This window comes from Camarhynchus parvulus, chromosome 1A (assembly GCF_901933205.1).
Source record: "Camarhynchus parvulus chromosome 1A, STF_HiC, whole genome shotgun sequence".
In the NCBI taxonomy this organism is placed as follows: Eukaryota; Metazoa; Chordata; class Aves; order Passeriformes; family Thraupidae; genus Camarhynchus; species Camarhynchus parvulus.
This window is the reverse complement of record NC_044586.1, coordinates 4847022-4874465: the sequence shown is the minus strand read 5'-3', so window position 1 is coordinate 4874465 and position 27444 is coordinate 4847022. Positions and strand designations below refer to the sequence as shown.

The 27444-nt window shown below is 40.3% G+C and overlaps 1 protein-coding gene across 1 annotated transcript in view; it reads left to right on the top strand.

The window, feature by feature from the left end:
* CACNA1C (calcium voltage-gated channel subunit alpha1 C) overlaps positions 1–27444 on the top strand; it is a 458666-nt gene that overhangs the window by 295393 nt on the left and 135829 nt on the right. Inside the window, exons 8-9 of the mRNA XM_030959315.1 lie at positions 16635–16738; positions 22722–22894. Coding sequence (XP_030815175.1) covers positions 16635–16738; positions 22722–22894 — 277 coding nt within the window. The remainder of the gene's footprint in view (positions 1–16634; positions 16739–22721; positions 22895–27444) is intronic.

Below are 27444 nucleotides of genomic sequence, written 5' to 3'. Positions count from 1 at the left end.
GAGCAATTCCCTTGCTTTGAACTTTTCTATAAGTGCTTCTCAATTATATCTTATTTTCAAAAAAAAAAAAAAAAACCAAACCAAGAACAGCCCAACTTTTGACAGATTCCTAGATCTCTGCATTCCTGTCAGTGGGAATGGAGGGAGCTTAGCACATTTCAGCATGTTGCCCTGAAAAATATAGTAGTGATCTCATGAAAGCAATGTCTGTCCTGTGCCACAGTTTGCAAGGTTAAAGCTGCATGTTTGAGAGTTAGAAAGCTGTGTGACCTTCCACAAGCCCTAGATTCCTAATTCACTTAATTGCTCTTCAAATTTTAACTTCAGCTTCCTGCTTCCTTCTTCATGCTTCCCACTGCAGCCTTTCCATCTGTGCAGGGGAAGCCTGTCTCCTCTCTCATGGAGTACTATTTCCCAGCCTGTGATCCACATCCTCACAAAAAGATAATCAGAGACAGGAGAGCAATAAACTTTTATTCCCTAGAAGGACTTGACCTCACTAAGATCAATACACTTTCCAATCTCCTCTCTCTCTCTCAGCAGATAAGACTTGTGAATAGATTGGTTTCTTTTGAAATGGGAAAGAAAAATGTTAGGGAAAACAGGTTGATGCTGCTATCATGGAAGGTAGGATAATTACTTTAAAAGAGCCAAATTTTTAATGTGAAATAACTGTATTGGACAGGATGAAAAATCTGTGCAAACCAGCCTTGCTGGCTTTTCACTGAAGAATTGATCTTTGTGGAAGGGAGTGTTAAGTGTTTGTAGAAACACATCTCCTGTACTGCCTCAGCCTAACAAGTTTATTTTGTCCCATGCAGGCACCTTGGTCTCATGGGCAGTCAGTCCACAGAGCCACTGAGCAAACAGGCACCTCTTGTGATAGGTCCCATTATAACTTTTCCTATGCACTCTAGAAGGATTTGAGGTTATTATTCTCAAAACTCTCCTTAGTGTATGATCAGCCACCGTTAGCAGCTCACTTGGTGCAGGCACCAAGGCCCATTTCTGAAGACCTATCCATCTTGGAAACTTCCAGCAGCAGATGAAAATCCAGATGTTGCAAATTGAATCATTTGGTATTTTGTAATCAGTCTCTGCTGCAGTCCATTATTTTGAATTGTCTTGTTGACTAAGGAGGAAAATAATCTCTGTGCAGTTCATAACATAGTGTTTAAATATTTGTAGGCATTGTTTGTCTTCCCTTAATCTTTTTCTAATCTGAGGAGATTCAGATTTCAACCTTCTCTAATAGATCTTCTTTTTAATTATTTTTAATCAGTTTGTTACTCTCCTGCAGGGGAAGCTTTGTTTCTGAGTTAAATACAATTTGGCCAGTGCCCTGTCTCTAGACAGGTTTTCATCTTTGTGTGAAATGTGCTCTCTGCAGCTGGAGACCTGTGACACTGCATGCAAATCTATCCACTGCAGCCTCGGTTTTACATGCCTGGTCTCTCCACTGCCCTGCATCTAAGCAATTGTACATAGAAATGAAACCAAAGCACAGAAAAATTGCAAAACACAACCATATGTTGTTGTATTCGGCTGTTCACATTGCTGGGTAGTGGAGAACCTGGTCCTGAGTTGTTCTGCTTGCCCCTTACAGCTTGAATTCTAGGATTGAGTAATTCTGCTTGGTCTGCTTGAAGATTATTAATAATGAGCAACCCCGAGCCTGCCATCGGTTTTGGAGTCTTGGCTCTGACCCATGTCATTTGGACAACACTTCAGAATACTTGGTGGAGTCTCTGAAAATAACATGCAGTGCCTCCAGGAACAATTTACCTCAAGGCTCTAAGTGTAAACTTAAGAGCGTGGTATTATTAAAGATGGACTAAGGCCAAGCCTGGATGACATCCAGGCCACTAACCTGTCCCTGGAAGAGATGTCCAAACTGGCACATAATAAGTTGACTCCCTCAGATTTAAAAAATCCTTGTTAGTCTTTCCCAGCCCCTAGGCAAAAAAATGAGTTAATAGTCTAAAACAGTGCAGAAGAGCCACCACAGTGCAGTGAGAGACACAACTCAGTGGGACTGAATCAGTGTAAACCTTCAGGAGCACCACATCCCCAGGGACAGCAGAGAGAAGCACATACAGATATACATACAGGCTGTCCTGGAACTTCCCTCCACCTCTCAGTCTTTGAGGTCATACTTTCAAGAGTCGCTAAATCAGCTTGAAACAGGGGCTTACAGTCACTCTTATAGTTCCCATCATGAAATCAGAATGGAACAAATTGAACAACAGATGTAATTTACTTTGCTGACAGCATTGTCAGATTCTGTGAGCTTTTCTCACCCCCCTCCTCCAGCCTGTTGCAGCCAATGAGGAAGACGTGAGAAATTCAGAGATATTGCCACAAAGTGGAAGACATTAAACGCAGAGCTGCAACCCCCAATTTTCGCCAGCTGTGTTTTTCCTTCTAACCCTTTATTCTTGCAGCACTTAAGCTTGAATTAGTAAGGCTTTCCACAAAAGAGAATGATCTGATTCTAAGAATATATCTGTCTACATGTTTCCATGGTGTTTATTCCCCATCCACCTCCGCCCCTCCAAGAAAATGCTGGGCTTTTATTGTTGTGGGGTTGAGGTTTTTTTAATCATCTTTTTGGCAGGGGTTTGCATGAATGTGAAAAATTTACAAAGAATAAGCATGCAACTGTGAGCAGCCCATCACTGTGATTGCAGAGGTTATTTCATCTCCATCTGCTGAAACAGTGGTGGGTAAGGGGAGAGGGGCCATAGTTCAGAGCACTGAAGGGCCACAGCATCAATGCATTGAAAAAGCAGTTTACACATTTAATTTGCATAAATGCTGACCTCAATCTGTTTTCCTTTTCCTTGTTAACAACTGTGCATGCAACTGTAATGGTTGCTGTACCACTGACTTGAAAGTGAGTAACAGCAGTGACTTACTCCTTGGCACCTGCCACAAAAACCTGCTGCTGAACATTTGTTCAGTACATTTGTTGTGTGAAATGAAGTCTTTATGAGCCCTTCAGAACTCAACTTTGGACTTCTCATCCCTCTTCCTCTATATAAAAAGAAACTCTCTTTTAAAAATAAGCTTTTTTGGGTTGGTTATGGGAGGTGTTAATAGAGACCCTCTGCCCAGTGCTCCTGTGTAGGAAGGACCTTTTTAATAGCCCTGTCTTTCTGTTGCCCTTTCACTTTTCTTTCTTTTATTCTTCTTTAGACTGTATCCTAATTGCTGCTGTCTAATCACCACGAAGACTGTTCTTGTCTTTAATCTTTAAACTTTTGTCCCAGAGCTATAAAATTAAGAGCTAAACTACTGGGACATTTCTACACAATTTAGGATTTTGAGTGCCTCTGTTTGAGGGTGCACTTCTTGAGCCCTACCACCACAGTTTTATCAAGAAATGATGACTGATGCCTTCTGAAAAATACATCATCAGATTTGTTACCTGTAGATCCCTATCTACTAGACAGATTCACAAATAACAGACTGGTTCATTACCTAGATCCAGGGAAAGAAAAAGACAAGGAAATAGGCCCAAGGTCAGGACACAAGTCATGGGTATAGAACCATTTATTAAATTATTGTTTATTTTGAGTTTAACATGTTTTAACATCTTGCTTTTAAGACAAAGGGCAATACAATTAAATCTTCAACAGTGTTACTGTGAATATCAAGTCCTTCCTGCCTGCAAAGAGAATTAGTCCATTACTATTGGCTTTATTCATTGGTTTCAGAGGGATTTCTGCCTGGGCAGGATTTGAGGGCTCAGTATGATGAGTGGTCATAAAGGTGTAGTTTATCTGCACCCATGGCCCACTCTAGAACTGTCTCCTTGTAACTCCAATCCTCTGAACTGCACCCAAACAGGAGACCTAAAACAATATTGCGCACATCTTCCAAAATGTAGAGACCAGAAGTGTAAAATGAAGGGTTCAGAAGTCAATCACAGGTATCAGTCTTCCTGCTGGGAAGGACTCATGGGTTTTGGTGGATGAGAGGCTGGACATAACCCAGCAATGTGCCCACAGCCATGTCCTGGGCTGCATCCAAGGCACTGTGGGCAGCAGGGGAGGGAGGGGATTCTGCCCCTCTGCGCAGCTCTGGTGAGACCTCACCTGAGTGCTGCATCCAACCCTCAGGTGAGTGCAGAGGAGGGCCAGGAAGATGATCAGAGGGCTGGTGGAGCTCTCCTGTGAGGAAATTCTGTGATTCTGTGGAAGGCTAAGAGAGCTGAGGTTGTTCAGTCTGGAGAACAGAAGGAGAGCTCCAGGGAGACCTCCCAGTACCTAGAGGGGACCTACAAGGGAGCTGGAGAGGTTCTCTTACAAGGGAATGTAGTGATGGGACAGGGGCTGATGAATTAAAATGGGAAGTGGACAGATTTAGATCAGACATTAGGAAGAAAATGTTTACAGTGAGAGTGGGGAAACTCTGGCACAGGTCGCCCAGAGAGGTGATGGATTCCCCATCCCTGGGAACATTAAATGTCAGGTTGGACAGGGCTGTGAGCAGCCTGATCTCCTGGAATTTGTCTCTTTTCATTGCAGGGGGTTGGACTAGATGGCCTTTAAGGGTCCTTTCGAACCCAAACTATTCTATGAATATTCACCACAAAGCATGGACTCTATTGACTTTTAAAGTACATCCAGAAGGAATCAGTCAGGATGTTGTGTTGATCTTGCCTATGTGGTGTTGCTTAAAAGACTCACAAGAAAAGGAGAAGGGGTTGTTTTGTGTCAGTAATGCAGCTGGAGCTCATTCAGCCTCTTTGATAATAATTTCTCCAGCAACCCTCTAGAGCTTTTACAGTATCCCTGAGTGCCTATGAGACAAAGGTTTATTATCTCTGTGCTAGGAGTTATAGATATTGTACATTTTATCTGATCATTTTGGATGTGATTTCACAACTGGAAACTGGATTAATTATCTAAAATGCAGAATTTTCCTAGGATTCCTAGATTGTGAACTGAATATGGAAGAACTTGGGATAAACTGATCAAGTGCAAAAAAAAAATTGACAGTCTTGTCTTCACTTTTTAAAGAAGGTAGTGATTATCTATATCTTACAGTGCTGTTTTTCATAATCTTTATTTTTAAGGACTTAATTGACTATGGAAATCAATGAATAGTGTGTGCTTTTATATTCCTGTGCATGCAGCAATCAGTACTGTTCTGATGTAGCTGTGGAAGAAATTGCTATCAGTCTGCACTGAGATAAATAGAAGCATTTATAAAACAGCAATAGTTATACAGGCAGAAAATCCTTTCTGGATAATCAGCCATGCAAATGTAAACACAAAATAAACAGAGAATAGGAAGGGATAGCCCAGAATTCTAAGATGAAGTGAAATTTTTATATTTGTAAGTGCACCACCATAGGGGATATTTTTATGCTTGAATTGAGCACTTTATTGTTTTGGAGTGAATTTCCAAAGACTTTAAAGGGCAAAAAGGTTTTTACATAACTGAGTAGCAGTAAGAGATGGAACTGCTGCAGTGGCTGTAATGAAAGAACTGTGGCTAAATAGCCTTTGGGCTCTTGAATGACTTTTTCAAAGCCCAACCTTTTCCTTTTAAATGGAAAAAAAAAAAAGTTGTACACACTTATGTGGGAATAAGGCAACTCACATAAATCTCTGTGACTTTTATCTCTGAAGCTCTGAATTAAAATCCTGATTAAGTCACACGAGTCCAAACAATTTTTGGAGGTCACTCCATGGCATTTCTGCAAATTGCAAATTCATTCAACAAGCACCCATGTAATCAGTCAGATGAGAGAAAGGAGAGCCTTCACGGCCCTTCTTGGCCCCTCTGCTTTGCAGAATACTGCAGGTGGCTCAAAGGCAGGAGCCTCTTCTAAGCAGATCCACTCTTCAGGACCCACGAAGAGCAGAGTATTAAGCAGGCCAAAGTGATATCATTATTGATGTCAGCTGCTGAGTACAGGAAAGGTGGGGAAAATGATCTGTCAGTCATCTGTATCAACAAGCAGGACGGATCACGAGCAAGGGCTTGGCATAGCAGACTGCAGGATGTGTTTGTGGGAAGTCGTGAAGAGCTGCTCAGTCTGGGCCTCACATCTTCAAGAGCCCAGCCTGGCTCTGTGTCTGGCCTGTTCTTTCCCCACTGGTCTGTGTGACCCAGACAGCTTCAGAGCAGACAGAGTGACCTGAGCCACCACTGAGAAAAACCAACCCACTTCTGAGGGAACAGTTTCAGGGGAATTTTTTGCATCTTCAAAGTGCAGCTGTTTCAGCATGCTCTAGAATGTGAGTTGCTTTATCACTTTGCAGTAATTGAATTTCAATATTTCACTTTTGGTTAACATGTTCCATGTTAAACTGAATTGAGATACATTCAATTTTTTTTCTCTCTTTTACATATTAAGCCTGGAGAAAGTGAGTGAGGTGGCAAAGCAAGAGTTTTATTGGAGCTTAGAATTTTTCTTTGATGTAAGGATTTCTTGCTGTGTAACTGATGTTTTTAGTGGGAGTTCAGAGTCCCTGAATTGCCAAACATGCTCTAGAGATATGTAGCATCCTCCAGTTTTCACATAAAAACAGAGAAGTCCCTCAAGAAAGCACAAAATTACAGGTGGGATGGGAGAATGTATAAATGGTAGCTTCCTGATTATTTTTGTTTCCCCTCCCCTAGCTGACTAGAGGAATTTCCAGAGGTAGTTGTACTAACAAAATTTAATATGCTGAGGTTTCATCAGCAAATCTACTCTTCAGATAGTTGATTTGCCATGATGATGCATGTCCCTTTGGACCACTACTAGTTGCTAATAAAAGTTGCCACTTTGTGAAAACAAAGGCCAGTAACACTGCTTGGATTTTTTAAGTGAAGGGAGAGCCTAATGGCTTTTTTTTTCCCCTCCGTTTTGAAAAGTGTGACGTTAAATGGCCTTTGCCATCTGTTGAAGTTGTGCAGTAAACTCGGGTGAAGGGCATTTGAAACTACAGATTTAACTAGGACACTGCTAAACACATTCTGCATTTCCCCTCTAGTGCTGAACAGGATGTTGGTTCTAGGTTGGTGCTTGGACTTGATCTTCAGAGGTCTTTTCCATCTTTAATGGTTCTGTGATTCCCCACCTCTCCAGCAAGCACAAACTGCTGTGCTGGAGAAGTATGGGATCAGGAAGCATTTTCAACAGAAATAACTTGCAGTGGAAAACAAGTCAGCTGAAGCATTGTGTGCCACAGACATTTTGACCTGCTGGTATTTGAATGCAAGCTGTAATTCTCTTCCTTACCCTCAGACAGAGACCTTGGTTTTTTTTATAATGGCTGGGTCTGGTAAAGAACATCAGACTGTGAAAAACAATGTGCACCCAAGCTGAAAACAGATGAAATATGAATGTGGAAGTTTACTAACGAGTAAAATAATGTTGTGGAGTTCAGTGCTTATATACTGAGAGCTAAAAAACACAGTGGAAGGACTCGGTGACAACATACAGTCAGTATCAGTCATCTGGGACTAGATAGATGAAAGTTTGGTCTTTTTCTATATTTCTCTGACTTTATACAGTCTTTCCCAGCTGATAAAATGTGGATATCCTTGAAAAGGGGCCTGTATTTAATGAGTGATGAAAATGTGCTGCTATAAAAGATAAGTGTGGCAAATTCTACTGGTAGCAATTCACTTCCCTCAAACTGCATGCAACCAAAGCAAACATGGTTTGCTCCATGTAACAGCAAAATGGCATTCCTGTATAACTTTAGAGAAGCTCATGTGAGCTATTTGACATGTTTTCACTTTGCCATCAAGCAGTGAGCTGGTTCTGAGGCAGAGCTGATCTCAGCTCCCACCTTGCTCCAGGTAACAGCAGGTAGGACCCTTCTGTGGGACTCCTGCCTCTGCACAGTGTCCCCAGGAAGCTCAAGCCAGTCAAGGTGTATCTCATGCAGGAATGTGTTCTCTCACAGCTCTGGAGATTGAGCCCCAGCACTGCTTCCATTTGTCTTCTATGCAGGGCTGTGTGGGGAAGACTGGTCACTTCTGCACCCTCTTGTCAGGGAGCTCAGGCAGCGTAGCAATGAAATATAGCTATACCAAAAGCTCTTAATTAATAAACTACAAGTTATGCTTCACCTGGATCAGAGCAGGTGTGCTTGGGTGAGGACATTTATAGCAGATTTAACATCTCTGAAGACCTTCAATCTTTGTTAGGAGAGGTGAAGAAAGAATCTCTGCAAACTCCCCATTCTCAGATCTATCTGCCACCTTCCCCTTCTCTCTTCTGGACTCATCTTCCATTGCTGCAGTTTCTTTGATTCTTTCTCAAGGGTTCTCTGTTGCAAATTAATCTTGATGTTTCTGTTGTCCTCATCAAGGCAGTCCTTTCTCAGTTAATGGCTTCATTTAGCTCCTGCAGAGAATTCTGTACAAATTGCCAATGTTTCTGCCTCAGAGTAAATTTTAATTTGCTCTTTCCTTCTCTATGGAGTATACAGAACGATTGGGGAACCAAGCTAAACATTGGAGTCCTCTTATTTTTCCTACTGTCCTCCTATTTCTCCAACATGTGATGAATCTTGCCTAAATTATTCATTTTTATCCTACAGTGGCTCTATAGCAGCATAACCTGTCTGGAGCATTCTCTGCCCTGGTTCATGATCCTGTGCCCTTGTCTTCACCCAGCTCTGTCTTGCCTTTCTCATGAAGGCATTGAAAAAAGTTATAGGTATTTCTATATACCTAGAGAATGCACAGACAGAGTTTGTAAAATTCCATGGTTGAGGTAACACAGTAAGTAGAGCCTTAAGAGCTTGGAGAATACAACTGAGCTTAAAATTTCCTTTTTCCTTCAGTACTTCAAAACAAAAGAAATGTGGTTGTAAAAATGGGACCAGCTGATCAAGTGCTGCTTGTTCCTTTGACTGTCATCTGTTCAAACTGAAGCTGGGTTGAACTCTCTGGTGTCTCCTTTGCATCCATCTGACAGCACCAGCTACAAATGTGAATTTAGGAATAGTCTTCAGGAGTCACTGTGGCTTAGAGTCCCTCTAAGATTATTAGGGTGTTGATGCTTAGCAAGAAATTCTACCCAGACTAAGAGCAAAGACATCTGGAGTCCTTTGCCTGTGTTTTAAGCCATTGTTCCTAAGTCATTAAAAGTAAGTCTAGTTTATTTTAGTTTTTACATTTTTGCTTATTACAAATTAGGATTTTTTGTCATTTTTTTACCCCATCTCTCTCTCTTGAGTCAGCTCTGAGACCTTAATTTCCCACTCCTTTTCACCTGTCCTAAAGACTCAGAACATCTGAAAGACTATTCCAGGTCAACAAGATGATAATACTTTTCATGATGCATTCAAATTTATAGATGGAAATGCTTATATGTTTTTTGTCATTTTTTAGTCACTATGTACATTAAGCTTCCATTTTTTTCCTGAGGAATTTCTGAAGATTAACTCCTAATCATACATTCCTCCCAGTTCTGTGCCCCAGCCTATTCAAGCAAAGCACTTGTGCATATCAGCTCATTTCTACTGGTAACAATAATATTGACCATTGGCCTCACTGGAATTATTCATTTATGTGCCTTGAATTATGCACACACATGATTGCTGGATTAAAAACCAACCAAGCAAAGACAATTAATTAGATTTTACATAATGGAGGATCTGCAAGGTGGAATCTGCATGCTTATGTAATAATGCACTAAACCCACTTTTTAGGATATGTGCTGGGTAATAGGAAATATGATCCTTCCTTGCTCCTTTCCTGAATGGTGAAGTCAAATGAATGTATGTTGTATCTATAACTTACTTAAAGTGTATGTGGAGAGCAACCAGGAACTTATCAAGTAAAAGTATGACTTTTTCATATCTTTATTGACATGATACACAGCAATCTCGCACCATTCAGGCTCCAAACAAACCAGCAGATTCAGGGGATGCAGGATTTCAGTACTAAAGAAACAATCTCATTGCTTGCCCCACAGGTTGGAAAAAGTTGGCTTACTGAGCCTATCATACAGAGAAAGTCAGTTTTAGTACTGTGTCTCTTGTTACTCAATCTTTAATTCTGTATCACCTCATTGACATATTTCTGGGGCTTCTTTTAAGCATTTACAGATTTGTAAAATTAGAAATTGAGAATAATAATAAGCAATTTCCTTGTTAAAAGCAGCAAGGTTTACAATACATTAAAAATTGCATAGTTAATATAATTATCACAAGTATTACATAAAAAAGCCCCATTATAACATAAGAAGTGTACAGTTTAGAAATCAGATAAAGACATAATGTACAGGATTCATTACCAGAGCTAACAACACTAAATTTCTGCATATTTAGGGGTTGATTTATTTGTGTCACAGTCTCAATAGTCCCAATCCTATTACCCAATACAAGTTAAGACCAAATGAGACAATTCCCAAATGTCTCAGATCTGTAAGCAGAAGTTGAGAGAAAGACAGGAGTCAAACCTTCTCATCACATGTCCTCTGATAACTCCCAAGAACTTTCAAGATAAAGACTCAAAGTACTGCAGAACCAAGGGTTTTAAGCCCAAATCTGCTCTGCAGTTGAGAAGTTAAACAGAAGATATTGTTTTGTTGAGTAAAATATTTTTTTCTTTGCAGAGCAGCCTCAAAAATCCTGCTGTCACCAGTTACTGTTGTTAGTTAGATGTTGTTAGGAGCTGCCAGCAATATAATTTTTCTCATTTGGGATGAATATTTTCTTCTTCATCTGTTTCTGCTGATGCAATGTGTGTAGCATGAGGAAAGGTAGATCTTTCAAAGTTTGGCTTCTTCACTGGACAGATGTATGCAGACACTTTGTAGGAAATTCATCCCACCTTAATTATTTCTGAAGGATCACCTGGATTTATGACATCTTTTTTGTTCCCTGACTGTATGAGTGCAAATTTCAAAAGTAGTGAAGTTTCAGAAACAAAGAAAAGATTTAATGATCACGAAGTCAATGTGAAAATACAATGGAAGCCAAAGAAAATAGTATGAGAGTAGGATTACTCTACTTCCCAGGTCACATAACCCTGGTCTGAGATGTAGGGTTTGCCTCCTGTCTATGATATGGATATTTTTTTCTTTAATATTGTCAACCTAGCTATAGGTCTGAAGACTAAAGCACTATCATTTGTTTATTTTATAAATATATGATATGATAACATACTATATTTAATTATTATAGTATAATTCTATATAATTATTATTGTATAATTATAACAATTGTATATATTAGATATTTATTATGTTTATTTATTTATTATGATTGGAGTTGGACCCAAGTTCTGACTGAAAAGTATGGCAGAGAACATTTTTCTGTCACAGTGCAACACTGCACATTATCCTATTAAAAAAAAAAAGGGCAAAAAAGTAGAGTTTAAAGTTTTCATTCCATGAGGTTATGTGTGAATGAAATGCATTCACCCAAATATTCATGGGAAGAGAAGGAAAGAGGAGGTGGAAAAGGAAAATTTGTTTAAAGAAAAACCTCTTTGATCAATGATAAATATCCCAATCCCTCATCAATACCTGCATGGCCCTTTATGCATCCCCTGAGCTCTACCTGCCAGTAGCCTTTGATCTGAGATGAGGAAATGACTTCTACACATCCCAGAAGTTAGGAAGGTGCTTAAGCCCTGTTCCTGAAAAAGATGGTTTTCAAAACAAAGTCTTCAAGATGGAGGACAGATTTAATGACAGTTAAGTCATTATTTCTGCTGTCTTCTGCTCCCCATAATCTCCAATTTTAGATTGTCACAAGAAACACTTGGTTTCAGCTAGAGATCTTCCTACTGGCCATAGCCATTAGTTTTGGCTAGGTTGTTTTCTGAAGCAGTAAATTCCACAGATGGGTTATAGAAAATAGCATTTCTATGCAAAATTTCCAAACTTGCTGCCCTTTAATTTTATTAAATATGCTGCTCCTCTCAATGAATGTTACTCTGTGAAAGGTTATACACTTCCTTATAGAATACTACGCTTCATTATAGAATACTTGTAGTACTAGCATTTTAAAAAGTGTTATCACACCATTTTATAGTCATTAGAAATCAATTAACTATTTATTTGAGGAACAGAAGTGTAGCTCAGGTGCCCTAACTTACTTTCCATTAAGCTGCAGCTCTCCAGCACTGTGCACTGAACAAGGCAGATTTCATTTTTTATTCAGCTTGCTGCTTTCCTTTGACTGATTTCCAGCTGCCCTTTTCTGATGGATTAAACTTTTCCTGTGACCCTCTGTTGTTTTTGAAAGACATTCACCACAAAGTGTCAGGGTGTGAGTGTGTGACTTGTAAAGTCAGCAGAATTTAGTGAATTGTGCCTACCCCTCCCATTAAGTGACTGAAAGCCTGTGCTTGGTGATGCTCGACCACTGTGGTAATAGTTACATTATATTGTCTTTGAACTATGGTGCCTGTGTAAGGAATGAGACACTTGCAAATGTGCCAGACTATTATCCCTGGGAAAGAAAAAAAATGACCAAACAACTAATGCATGAATGTCTCCTGTGGCCTTGCCAATGTGATCTCACCTGTGTCTTCTCAAGAACCAGAAGACAGAGGCACAAAGGTCTATTAAGAAAGACTTTAATTCCTTTGCCCCTACTGAAACTGCTGATAGTAATTGAGATGAGCAGAATACAGAATTAAAAACCCTGGTGCTATTTCTAGGTGATTACCTGTATTGAGAGAAAAGCCTTTGCTGAAATGCTCAGGCATGAGAGCAGTTAAGGGTGCTTGGCAAAGATGGAGCTCTTCCAGCAGACCTCAGATATGACTTCTTTTTGTCACGAAACTGAGTGGTTTCTCCGACAGTACCCAGTGAGGCAGGGTGGTTTCCCACTTTGCAGATTGGAAAGCTGAGGCATAATGAGCCAAATGATGTCCCCACAGTGCCAGAGTATGTAGGAAATAATAATGAGAAGGAATCCTTATCTCCAAGCTCTCTGAGATGATGCATGAATGCTCTGAAATGTGCCAGCTTCCTCACTGTTGAGAATAGTGACATGTAAGTGTTGAGATGTGAGCTGTGAGAGGTTGGGCACTTTGACTCAGAAAGCAGAATTATTTCCATAAATGACAATCTGCAGCTTCCCACTCATTCTGAGCTTCCAGCTGATGTAACTATTGTTCCACACGTGCTAAAGTTGGCATCGGGTTGCAATCACCTGGACTGAAACTTATAATTTGGACCTCAAATGTTTGATATTATAGTCTTTGTTTGGAACTGTGAATTTAGAAGATGATTTACCTTTTCTGTTGGGATTCCTAGGGTTAGTAGTAAACACTCAGGGAGAAGTGTTGCACTCAGGCACCACAAAACTGAGTTATGTACCAGGAGCTGCTCATCCTGGAGAGGTAACCTATAACTCAGTCAGTTCCTGTTCTCTGGAGGCAACAGTACAAAATATATTTTGCAGACTTAATTTTCTGCACTCAGGAGGGTGCAAAAGGCAACACTCCTGGCCTTGCTGTTACTGCTTTGAGTAAGTCTACTCCTATTCTTTTCCCCCAGCTTTCACCAAACGACCCATTTCTCTGCATTTCTCCTGCAGCTGTTTTTCACAGTGTACTGTTTCCTTATTGCAGGGAGGTTTTAACGTAATTTAACAAACACTTATGATCATATAACATACATTTCTGTCACCTGTGGGTCAGTCCCACAGGAACAATCTCACCTGCTACTAAAGAAAAAAAGACATGAGAGCACCAAACCTAGGGAAGTCCAGCAACAGAGACAGACTCAGCTGGCTGCCAAATACTGGCAGTTTCTCTCTGCTTGAGAAGCTCTTGCTGTCTCTGCCCCTCAGCTTCTCTGTTATGTATATAAATGTGCAATAAAAAGGAGATAAAAAGCTGACCTCTGAAATTTTCAGTCTGAGAAGTCCCAAATGTTCTGCTGTACCAGAATGCAGGTCTGCTTTACAGGACTAATTTGTGCTGATGCTAGCTGGTGCAATTGTTATGCAATTGTGCAGGCATTGGGAATAACAGAGTACACTATATTCTAGTTATATACTTTACCAGGACATGGTGGAAGCTTCTTGCCATCTGGAAATTTCTTTGTCCTTCTCCTGACATGAATATGACCTCTGTACCTGGCTCCCTGGCTTTTGCTCTTTACAATTCTCTTGTACCACAGCTTTGAGAAGTTCTACTTTTCCAGCTGACAAAAAATCCCAAACTGATGACAGATAAATACCATGCAGCTCAGGCTTTTTTATCACCATCTATCATAATTAGAGGGATGTCAATTCATCATTGTGCCCACAGTGGCAAATTCTTATGGTAGTTTTTCAATGTCATCCATACTCATTGTTTGTGCAGATTGCTTTAAATAGATATTGGTGTTCTTTGTAGGGGAGAGAGAGGGTGTTAAACCTCATTTCTTTACTTAATTCCAACTTGGGCATTTACATTTTGCCTTCCTGGTTTCCCAGCTGGGATCTCAGGTGAGTTTTTGCTTCCATCTTTATACTTGAGGATGCTTTGTTCTCATTAAAGCCCTGATGTGCAGCAGACACCAGGGGTGCTACTTTTTGGTCACATGGGATGAAATGTGGCTTGCAAGCATAAAGAGTAATTAGTATGAGTTATAAACTAACTGAAAAATCCTGCAAAACTATAAAAAGGGGAGAAGTTTATTATGCTTAGGGATTGTTAGCATCTCAGGTACTCTTCTGCCCACCAAATGTGTTTATCCTGTGAGGAAGGAGCTGATGAACTGTTTACACAGAGGCAGATTTTAAGCTTATTTGTTAATGAGTCTACTTCAGTTCAGTCACAGCTGAAGGAGCCCTGAGATGGAGTTCTAGATCAGTCCACTGACTGTGCACCATTGCCAGACAAGAACTTTAGTGACTCTACTTTGGAAGAAAAATGGATAATGGGCTTCCGTCCACAAAGAACTGATTATATTAGTGTTACTGTCCTGCCTTGTCTTATTGAAGGTCTGAAATTCCTTTCCTGAGTTGTTATGAATCTTGAGTGAAATTACCTCCCCTGAAGTGTGTCTCATTGTCCATGTATGGAAGGATATTTCTCCTGTGATTCAACAAATGTTTAGGTTGCAAAGGAAAGAGCATTTTCCTGGAAAGAGAAGACAAAATTTTCAAAAGAGTGGAAAACAAAGGAATGTAGATTTCTTTATGCCTTTAGGTACTTTAAATTCTGCAGTTTATGTTCATAAATCAATTTAGTGCTCCTGAAAATGTTAACCACCATCTGTTTCTTTAATGATGCTATTTCTGGATTCAAAGATAATTGTTTATGAAGAGTAAAGAAGGGACTCTGGTATTTTTGATACCATTATGAAAGTGAGTTTCTATTAAGGTATCCAGCAACTTTCCAAAATTTTGAACTTTGAAGGAGACTTCAAGATGAAATAGTGTTTATATACTAGATGCTTTTAGAATATGTACAAGATCTTATTATGGGCTAGAACTGGACCTCATATAATACAGGTTCTGGTGCTAAGATAATTCTGCCTGCTTCATGTAGAGATGCTTGAAGTAGTGTGAAATCCATGTCATTCAGTTTACACTCTCAGATTCTCTTAGTATTCTGTTGTGAAGGGATTGTGTTTAGATAAGTGAATCATCTTATCTAAACACAATTATCGTCTTATCTAAACACAAGACCCACATGGTGGGCCTTGAAAAGACCTTCCTTGAAGGAACAAAGCTACTGTCCTCACTGTGGTAAACTGTGAAGATTTACACAGAAAGATCAGTATTTGCCCAGTTCCCACCTGCTCTGAGGTACCTGTGCTGCACGTGGGAAGTAAATGTGATCTGACAGTACATTGTGACAATGCCTACCAAAAACCAGACGTATTTTCCCTGGCAGCAGAGGGTCATATATGTGAGCAGCCAAGTTTAGAATTCATGGGGTGGACTCTTTGTGGTGTTTTAAGTAAATTCCAAAAAGTAAGTCCACAATTTTGAGCATCCAAGGAAGTGCCAGTAGGGCACATTGTTATATCTTAGGCTGTATTAATAGGTCAATGAGGAAATAGATGAAAAAAAACAATCAAAGGAGTGGTCACATCAGAAAGAACAAAGAGAAACACTTGGTATGATTACGTGTAAACCAACCACAGGCTCTATTTACAAACCTTTCCATCTGTTCCTTTGCCTAATCATTTCTGCTTTCCCTCTCTGTCTTCTAACTTTCCTTCGTCTTTCCAGATGCAGGACGCTATGGGCTATGAGTTACCATGGGTGTATTTTGTCAGTCTGGTCATCTTTGGATCCTTTTTCGTTCTAAATCTGGTTCTTGGTGTGTTGAGCGGGTAAGCTGACAGTTTTGGTGTCCTTTTTCCAATGCTACAGGGCAAGACTCCATAATAAGGGTTCTTCCCTGTCACCAGGATACTTTCAGAGGGATTAAAAATCTGAATCCAAGGAAGCTTCACATCAGCTCTGAAATACTATGAAAAAATGTTCAAATATTGCAAATAACAATACAGGTAACAAAAGCGGTGTTATTCCCTGACAGAGAAATTCAGCCTCAGGGCCTTCAAAATTCTTTATGTCAACCTGTCAGAAATTTCCAGAAAACTGGCTATTGAAGAACCTTACTGCTGGTGACTTGGGATCTCTTTGGCTGGAGCCTTGCAGTGCTCAGAATCTGAGCTTGTCTCACTAATTATCATTCCACTCTTCCAGGTCAATGATGCCATAGGAAGGGACTGGCCCTGGATCTATTTTGTTACACTAATCATCATAGGGTCATTTTTTGTACTTAACTTGGTTCTCGGTGTACTTAGCGGGTAAGCAGTACCAGGAAAATGTTTTATTATTGTTTATTTTTAAAAATTTGTATTTCTATTCCTACTCTCTGGTTACCAAAACAACGGTCAGTGGTGGGTTGATCGCAAGAACCTTAAGAGAAGGCCTAGGGTATTGCTGTGCCAATAGCAAAATGCAGCATTCCTAGTATCACAGAAGGAGTCTTTTGACTAAATCAAAGGAATATAAGACAATTTTTTGTCTGTAACACATTCCTCTACCTGTACACTGTGGGAAGAGGACAGCACGGTGCTCTCCTGTGGGCAAAGCAATCCATGCACCATAGAAGGGGATTATAGTAGAATTTCTGGAAGAGTCAGTAGGAATGAAGGAGGAATGAGAGCATGAGACAAATCCCTTTACATCTGTAGGATGAGATTCCTGCCAAATTATGTCTTCTCACAGGAGAAATTTTCACATTGTTTAGAACATCTGAAGCACAGCCTGCCAGGAGACTATTTTCCCTGGAGAGAGTCTTGGGCACGTTTCTTCTTCAGTAAGCCCATCTTCTCTATTGTGCAGATTGCAAACTTGGCATGATGCAGGGAGAAAAGATCATTTCCCTCTGACCTTTTCCAAGGATGAACAGAGAAGCAGGAGAAGTCCTTTTAGTGTTTAAGCATTTTTAAGACATCCAGACATTTAGCTGTATTTCAGTTCTGCAGTACAACCCTCACTGCAAAGCATCATTTTAGTAGCTTTGATTAAAAACAATGGGTATTGTCCCCAGTAGTTAAAAACTTTACTGCCCCTGGGGAGACACATAATTTAAGGAATCAAGCCAGCAAACATTCCTTGTAAGATTTAAAAAAAAAAAATCTTCTAGGATTAGGCTTCTAGTTCCATATTTGGGCATGACTGGGGGCTACAGACATTCTGTGTACATGGATAAATATGGTATGACGACTTTTATGCATCCTCTTTTTGTTTCTACCATCCTGCCTCCTTTGATGAGCTCTAAATGAGTTTCATTAGGGCCTGTACCTGTTGCCTGAGTAGGCAGCCCTGAAGTCCCTTGCCTTTTGATCAAAAGAGGGGGAAAATGATCTCTGAGCAGGAGAGAGGACTTGGTGCCTCACAGAAATTATGTCCTAGGTACCTGGGCCAACAAGGTAGGAAGGGCAGCAGTGGGACTGGGGAAAAAGATCCACCTTTGGCCATCTGGCAAAGGGACAGGTAATAGAAGGTTTGCAGGAGATATTATTTCTGTCTTCATGACTCCATTGAAGGAGACTAGCCGCTGTGACAGCTGCTGCAAGGAGAAGGGTTTCCACACCATAATGGAGATGTGGAGAAAATCCTCAGTAGTGAAGTGTTGGGCAATAGTCTGTGCTTGCATATCTGGAGAGTGATGCCCTGGTACAGTTTTGAAACACAAACTCCTCATTCCTCCAGGTGGATACTCTGCCCAGCAGGTAAGGATGTCGGCACTGGTGGGGGATGATGATCAGCTGACAGGGAAAGGGATCTGTTCCATCAGAACAGATTTCTATAGGGCACTCAAGGACCCTATAGAAATGTTGTTAAAGATTATATGGCATCTGATTGGATAAAAAGTGCCTGTGAGCCCAGCCATGGGGAGTGCATAGTATTGAAGCACTGCTGATTAAATTTACCTGCAAATGGATTTGTGCCTGTGCATAATTAACAATTTAGTTTCCTCTCTCTTTCATTTTCAACTCAAAAAATGTTTTGAGGCCTAAATGTTCCACCTCCTGCCATACTGCAGCTAAACCACCACAGTTAGTGGTAGGAGATGGAAAGAGTCTGTAGAGGGAACTGAAACCAAAGATGAAGTTCACCTTGTTTAAGCTGTGAGTCACTCTTTCTGGCTGTCTTCACAGTGTTATGACAGCTGCACTGTTTCTGCAAAAATGTCCCCAACTGGAGAAAAGTAAAAAGAAACTTGAGAATTTGCATCCATGAAAAAACACAGAAATTATGGGAGAAATGTTCCAAATTTTCTTTGGTCTATATAAGCAGTTCTTAAACAATTAACTTTCTAAAGCAATTCTAAATTCTGCTGAGTTACAAAGTGTCTTCACTTTGCAGATTCAGCTTTTTCTCTTGGAGACTTGCTATTGCTATTAGTCTGATCTATGCTGATGATCCACCTGTCTGTTCTAGATACAAAGCAGCATTCCTGGTTATCTCTGAAAATCCATTCTGGGCATCTCTGATTTTTTTTCCCATTTATCTATTTCAGGAGCTTCAGCAGGCATGTTGTGTAGGTAGGCTTCACAAATGACAGATTAGCTTGGGGGGAGGAGGGTAATCACTTCTGAATACATAAGTGTAATTAATTGTACTCACAAAGACACCTTGATTGCACCTGCAAAATGAAATGCTGAATTTTGGTCTGCTGAAAGAGCTCTTTTGTAATTTGTTTTTCCTCAGGTATATCATCCATTCATGGTCCTGGTGAATTTACTAATCACATACTAGCCTAAATAGCATGTCAGAGGATTTAAATGCAAAGCTGTAATCTCCTCTTGACTTGGTTGAGCACAATATAAAATTCATGTACTCCAAAGGAATATCCAGTCAGCAGATCACATAGTAGACCTCCCCAAGCCCAGGCAAAACAATTCCACATCATTGCTCTGAGAAGTGATAAGAAGTCACTTGAGATCAGAGATGTTCACATCTATGTTATCTGTTTCAGTTAATTAATGAGGAAAAAAAAAAAGGCAGAGGGGGTTCAACCTTCAGACAAGTACACCTAAGAATATAGAGTCCCATTTCCTTTATATTTTGATCCAAATCCCAGGACACAGGCCAAACAAGCAGTGGCCTAAGGCAAATGGAGGGCAGCAGAACAGAGGTTTCTTCTGCTTTGAGAGGATCCTGCAATTCACAGTTGGCTGCTTTTGATGCTTTTACTGCCAAGAAAGAGGTCAGAGTGAACAGGAGGCTGGCTATGGTTGTAGCTCCTCCTTGAGCAGGTTTTGTGACCTTTCAGGTATTTTTCCTAATCTTCTGTCTCCTCTTCCAACCCTTCCCATTCCTTGGTGTACTTCTCAGGGTGGATGAGATTTGGAGCCTTGTGCTCCATTTTCGGTCGTAAGCAAGAGTTTTGAACTGTTAGAATTCTGCTGTTTTGCTCACTTTCTATCTTGCCTCTAAATGTGAGAAATCATATCAGCATGAATAACCTAAATTCCATCACTGGGATAGGAAAGAGAAATTTTCTTCTGAAACAGCACATAATGCAGAGCTGGGTGTTTATGAACTTGACCCACTCTAACCTCACACAGAGAAAGCATCTCTCCAGAATACTCTCCTCTCTGGTATTCCCATGGGCAGACATTTCTATAATTTTCTGGGAGAAGTAAACCAAAGTGAAACAAACTGAATTGTGGTAAAAACAATCAGATTCACCCACTCTGATATTTTGGTTTCACTGAAAAAAGACTGATTGCTTGCTAGTTCTGTGAGCCTTTGTTGACCTCACCCTGCCATGATTGTGCAGCCTTTTTTGTGAAAGCAAAAAGACTAGAAGACTCTAGATGAACATGGCACTTCCATCAAAAGCTTCTTTGGTCCTTGGCCTGCCTGCTGGAGCTGCAAACAGTGACCATTTACTGCCAGCTGTGCTGGAGGCAGCAGTAATGTGTGCACCTGCCTGCAATACACCCTGGGTTGAGGCCACCAGCTCCCTTGCCATGGGATGGAAAATGGCCACTGATAGGAACTCTTGATTGTGAACTACATTTGCCCACGTGGGAGGTGGTTTGAATTGCAGTAGCAATTTCCTGAGCCACCTGTTCTCAATGGTTTAGTGTTAGTAGAGCATAGAAATTAAGACAATTTAAACCAGTTGTCTTTGGAGAGTCATTTGAGATGTGGAGTGTCATGTGTTGTACGAAGGAAAGAGACATGGAATTGCAGGTCATTTACACAAGGCAATCACAGTATTTTGCATTGTGTTAGAAAACTCTAGGTTCAGCCCATTTCAGAATCGGACCCATTTGTTTTAGATTCTAAAATAATACTTTACGAGCTGAAAATCAAAATATTGGAATTTGATTTAACAAACAGGCTTAATAATACATAGATTCATTCGGTGGTTATTTTTTTAAGAGTTAATTTATTGATTTGGATACAGCAGTGTAGCAGACCCAGGGGAAAGGTGTTACTGAAGCAGAAAATATAACCACCACTGATGGATTTTTTCCTAACAATCTTTGTGCAGTTTTTATTATTATTGTTGGGCTTATTTGTTTCTTTTATATTGTAAATAACAAAATATCACTCCCAGTATGAGAAAATTTGATTTTTCATTTTTTCCATGCCTTGAGGCTGAATTTGGACCCAGAGCTGAATGTGGACTAACTTCAGGCCAGAGAAGCCACTGGTTCTCTTCCTCACCTCCACCTTTTTTATCACATTTCCTTGGGAGGACCTGAACCCTCAGCAGTGCAGCAGGGGTGCAGATGACACTGGCATTCATTGTCACATTTTTTGGTAGAAATTAAGGGATCATCCTGCTTTGATCCTGCTGCAGTGCTGGTTTCATGCACAGCTCAGAATTCTGAAAACCTGATCCAAAGCCTGTGAAGTCCATGGAAGTCTTTCAGCAGGTTTTGGACCAGACAGGAGGAAAGCACCTCACCATCACTGTTAGAAACCCACCTCCACCTCAGCCACGTGGCACTCACAAAATTCACATTTTGGCTAGGATTTTCATTATCCTAATATTATGCCACCAAAATCAGCGGTAGATTCATTTTTGCAGGAGCAAACCTAAGACAAATGCCAAGTGGAGTAGCATTTTCTTAAATCCATTCATTGCTGACAGTCTGCAGCAACAGTAATGGATAATGCACTGGGGAGAATGGCTTTACCTCTTTTCCTAGAAAGAGTGGCCTGTATTATCTGCTGTGTGTGTCTTGTGTAGTGATCTGCTTCAGCAGATATAAGACAATGCTTAAGTACTCTTGGTCCAGCAATTTTCACAATCATTAAACTTACTTTTTAAAATACAAGTGTTAAAACCTGGTTTAGAACCACATGAGTCTCTAAATAAGGGAGGTCAGCATTTCTTGAAAAAAATTATTGCTGAAAGAGGAGAAGAAACAGCACTGCAGCCAAAAAGAAGACAAAGCCAAGAACCAGGATCATAACAAAGCAACAGGAAATTCTTGTTCATATGCCCTGTTTTAAGTCTATATTCCCAACAGAGTTCTTTCATGCAACTATCATCAAATGTTTTGCCCTGTCCACTTTCTGGCAGAATCTATTAGTTTCATCTATCCAAAATTTATTGCATTTGTCCACCCAGTGTGAGATTTGAAAAATCTATTTCATGTCAGATAACACCCTCGAATGCTGAAAGTCTTTGGCAAAACTTTGAGGTCTGAGTTTTTAACTATATTTTCCAGTACTGTGGGTGAAATTGTCCATAATTAAATGTGTACAGGATTGTGAGTACCATTAATTACACTTTAACTAGCTAAATTTGGTTGTGATGAAATATAAAACCTTCAACACAGATTGAAACTTGGCTACAAATTAGAGCCACCAGCTCACTCTCCAGATGTCAGATTATTGTCAAACAGTTCATCTTTAACCATTGTTCATATAGACATTTGTAGATAACTGATGGAGAATATAAAGTGTTTACAGAATGTTAGAAAATTTCTGGTATTGTACACAAAATTGTACATAAATGTCACATATGTGTTGTATTTGAATTGTCAATCAAATGCTGAGAAGGAAAGTTTTGAAAAAGGTATCAGTCTTTTCCTAAGTGTTGATAGATATGTGGACACTCCAGCTGTTTTACATCTGTGTGCACAGCAAGGGTGCTCCATACATGTGTTTGTCAGGTGAAAATAGAAACAGCTGGATGTGCTACACAGACTGAGGAGACTTTCTGGTGGAAATCAATCTAACCCATTGTTTTTCTTCCATCTCTTCCTCCTTTCCACCCGTGTCCTGTCCCTCCCTCCCTCTTGCTAGGGAGTTTTCCAAAGAAAGAGAAAAGGCCAAGGCTCGAGGCGATTTCCAGAAGCTACGGGAAAAGCAGCAGCTAGAGGAGGATCTGAAGGGATACTTAGACTGGATAACTCAAGCAGAAGATATTGATCCAGAAAATGAAGATGAAGGCATGGATGAGGAGAAGCCTCGAAACAGTAAGCAACTTTCTTCTCTCACTTTCTTTTTCTTTTTCTCTCTCTCCTTCTCTGTCTGTCTCCATGCTTTTAGCCACAAAGCCTGTGCCCATCTGCTGTAGTGCTGAGGTGGCTTCTAAGGAAGAACAAGTTCTTTCTGAGACATGCAATATACTTATACATGATTCCAATTTAATGCTTGTGGGAAACCATGGGAAGCAGAAATACGGGTACAATAATTGATATTCTGCAGATCAGTGTTTAGTCTGTGATAGGGGCATTAGATCCTGAAATTAAACAGATGAAAGGTCAATACTTGCTGGGAAAGTCCACTACTGAGAAAAGTTTTAAAATACAAGTGTGCTCTCCATTCATTTATTTAATTGAAGCTCATTGTTGTAGGCTCTTTGCACATGGTTGGTTCCTTTGGAAGCAAAGGTTTCTCAGGGAAAGCAGAGATACAGTATGGGAGGAGGGCCAAATCAGCTCTGTTGTCCCTCTGTTGCCATCTGTAACTCCACTGAAATCAGTGGATTTGTGTTTGCCTTTGCCAGGATGGGTTAAGCTCTCAGACATTTCTTCTAAGGGTGTTATTTCTTACTCTTCTTTTTTGGAGTTGACAAGGTGTTTTTACGAAGTGAAAATTCACCAACAATCCCTTATTAGAAATCCTGAAGAAGGAGGGGCTTGAAGAAAGCAGTGCTTCCCCAACATATCATTACGTGTATTGGATCTTCTGCCGCCTTCTCTTTTACCAACACAAGCTGTGTAACACTTCAGAGCCACTTAGCAGTTGTCATGGCTGGTTGTGCACTTGGGAAATGTCAGACTTTGAACCTTTACACAGCCCGTGGACAATGGCTCTACTCTTGGCTTTCATCATGGAAATGTGCCTTTTCTTTGTTTGATTTTGGAAGAGAAGACATGAAACACGTCCCTAGATATCACCCTTCTTACAATCAAAATCTATGGAATGATCCCACCACAAACATTTATTCCAGTAACAGGAAGATTGGACATGGCAAAAGTTGGGCTTTTCATTCTTCAGCAAGACTTAATAGAATTTCATGACATTAAGAATATTAGTAACCACTATTGCTGCCAAAACAATGAAGTTCTTCTAAAAAAATTGGGTGGTTAATATCAGGTTATACCCACAGTGCTTAGGTATCTGGACTTGAAGCAGTCACTGTGGTGACTTGCTCGGACTTTTCCCAAATCAGGTTACTTTGATTTTTTTGCTGGTATTTTCATAGCTCATATAGTTTACTTTCACCTGAGCAATCATTCAGAAATAAATGTATTAATCATGTCCAAAATTTGCTGCTCAGTGGCATACCATACATGAATAGATCAAATGAGGATTCACTGCATGTACCGTTGAGTGTGGTCAATCCGTATTTGAGCTAGCAATCCCCTTTTGTGGGTGGTGATATTAAGAAGTGAAAGGTAACACATCTCCAACTTGCTGTCAGTTCTTCCTGGTCAATTTGATAAGGTGAGTTTTGTAAGACGTAGTTTATCAAAATTAGTTCTCTCACATATGAGTCAGAACAACTGAGAAGTAATGGTTTCAGCTTAAGATAACATCACAGAAAAGGTACTGTGAGTAAGTGACAGGGCAGGGCATTTTGTTTAGGGTGAGGTTTGTTTTTGGTGTGTTATCTCCTGGGTTGAATGTTTTGGCATTCCTGCCAGCAGTCAATCACCAGTAGGGTTAAATTGGAAGAGAAAGATGGCATTATTTCTCTTCCAAAAGCCATTTACAAAATAAGTGAAGGACAGATGGCACAGATGTAAATTCCCTCATGAATCCCTTTGGCTTGAGTGTTCCCAAGACATTTGAATCCCACCTACTCCCAGTCCAAGCTTACATCACCAAGACTCCAATGTCTTCCTTGTTTTCTTGTGTTTAGCTCAGTTGCCTCCTGTGCACCTTCAGTGTCTTTTGTTCAAGTGCTCATCAAAGCTCATCACCTTCTGTTTCTAGCACAGGATCTGAACTCCATGGCTGACTGTGACTGCCCTTTCAACCACACTTTGTTCAGTGACTAATTAATGTTGACTTTTGAGGTATCAGCCCTGAGAATTTCAAATGACAGATGACTGAAGCACACAGGGCAGTTCAGACCTCCTTAAGTTGCTGTGTTAGCTGAATAAACTTCAGGTGTGGCCTTTGCATCGGAGGTGTTGCACTGATGCCAGAGGACATGTGCTCCTGCCTGAACTCTGACAGTGATTCACACCAATACTTTAAAGAAGTCACATCAGTTTTTGCTTCTTTGCTTTTCCCTTGGAGGTTGTTTGGGGGCTTTGTTTTTTTTTTTAATAAAGAGTATCAGAATAGTTCAGAAGTTCAAATAAAAAATACTTATTAATCTAGAGACTCAGCTAATATAAGTTCCGAGACTCAGCAGTTTACACCATCTGGGCTCTGACCCAGGTAGTCTACCTACACTGAATCATCCCAAACACAGAGAACATATGTTTCCCATCTTTTCTTTGTCCTTGGCAGCTACAGAGGCAGATTTTGCTGTCTTTTAACTTTGTAGAGAGTGCTGCCCACTTGTCAGTATGGGCACTGCCTCCTGTAAAACAGAGGACGCAAGGTGGAAGGGAAGAGAAACTCACTTGCATCCCCTTTTGGTTTGACTGCCTGTGACAGTCCTTAGGGCATCATCAGTCATATTTTGCATATGCTGCTGCTTTCCTCAGGCTCTAAAACCTTGTCCAAAGCCTCAATGTGTGCTTGCAGCTCCTCTCAAACCTTGCCCAAAGCCTTCCTGGGTGTTTGTAGCCCTTAATGAAATTACCAAGTCCAAGGATAGAACAGAGAGCACCTTAGTGAAGGAAAGGGTGAAAAAGCAAGATAAATGTAACCAGAGTTGGACAACCTGTGCAGTCTTTAGCTCTTCTCTCCATAGTAGAGGTCTTGGCACTTTGCTGAGGGAGCTCATCACCACTTGTTGCTCACATGGACTGAGAGCAGGCTGAGCTAATTCCCTGTCTTTTGAGGAATTACCACATTTAAGGCAGTTTTTCCATGCTGTTTGCAAACAAGGATTTGCCATTGTGACAGATGTGAGGTGGGAAATGTGAAAAGGCTTCTGGGGGCTGTTTGTGTTGATGGTCTTGTTCTGTGCTCTTTCCCTGACGTGCCTTCCCCACAAGAAGAAAGCTTTAATTTGATGGAGGGGAGAAACACATCATGTCACAGAGCAGCTACTGAATTCAAAAGTACGGGATGGCAAAGAAAACTGCCCCTCCTGTTGCCACAGTTACTTGGAATTTGCACTTTTATTTTCCCTTCCTGAGAGTGGTCTGGAATGCCTCTGTTTCTGTGGGCAGAAGCAGGAAACTTCAGTCCAACCCAGATTCTCCTCCTATTGAAATTAATTGGCAAAACTCCCACAGACTGGAGTGGGATCACAAATAATCTCTGAATGGACAGGATGAATTAATTTGATGTTTCTGAGTGCTCAGATTTTGTCCTCCCTCTGTTTCCTTTATTTCAGTTCTATTTGGTGCTACCACATGCAGTGAGAGTCTGACCTCACTAATGTCAACAGATTCCCTAAAAGTAAAAAAACACACTGGTTTGTAAAGGCATTCCATGATTCCAGACAATTAATTCTCCTTCTTAAGCCATATCCAACATAGTACTGTAAATTCAAGAACTGATTTGCAAGTAGCTTACCCTACTAAAATTAAAAGTCTAATCATTCTTCAAGGCCCTATTGTAATGGAACTGATGGCTGTAGATAATTAAGTTTTCGTGTAGCACAGCAGAAAAAAACCCAGTACAAATCAATGTGTTGCCTATCAAAATCATATAATATTTCAGGTGGTACATTAAATAATGAAAAGTGTGTGTCTGTACATGCAGATTTATGCCTCTGTTGAAGTGGGAATAGTGCAGAATTGAAGACAAAAAGTACAGACATACAGGCAGGCTTTAAAATATATATTAAGAAATTAATCAGTTTAAAAAGAAATAGTCCTCAATCTTCACCTTCAGAGCATTGCTGTAGTGCCTTAGTGACCTTTGAAAATGTTCATTAACATCTGAGTTTGCTGTCTCTTAGGAGTCAATGGCAACCTAACTTTTTGGTGGACTATAGATTTTGTCTCACTCTTTCAACCACTGTTACTTTGGAACATCACCATAACTGGGAATTAGACTGCATTTGATCACAGGTTTATGAGAGTCTTCCTTGGAAGAAAATTATTTTGAGACAAGGAAGAACTTTTCAGCAGAAAAAGCAAAATTTCAGAAGAAATGGGTACCTCTTAGGCCATTACAGCTTTTGGAAAATCTGTGTCTTTCATGGGAGCAATTCATGCTTCTGCACATCAGGCCATAAATGAGAACAGGAGAGATGGTAATTTAAATAGAAGGGAAGAGTTTTAAAACTCTAGGAATAGAAGCCTCAGTAATTTCAACCTAAACAGGGCTTTATTCCCAAGAACTCCAATAGTAGCTTGACTCTATCAAGTAACAGGGAAAAAAGCATGGCCACCTGTCCCTAAAAGTCCAGGCATTTTAGGATTTATCTATCCAATTCCTGTTG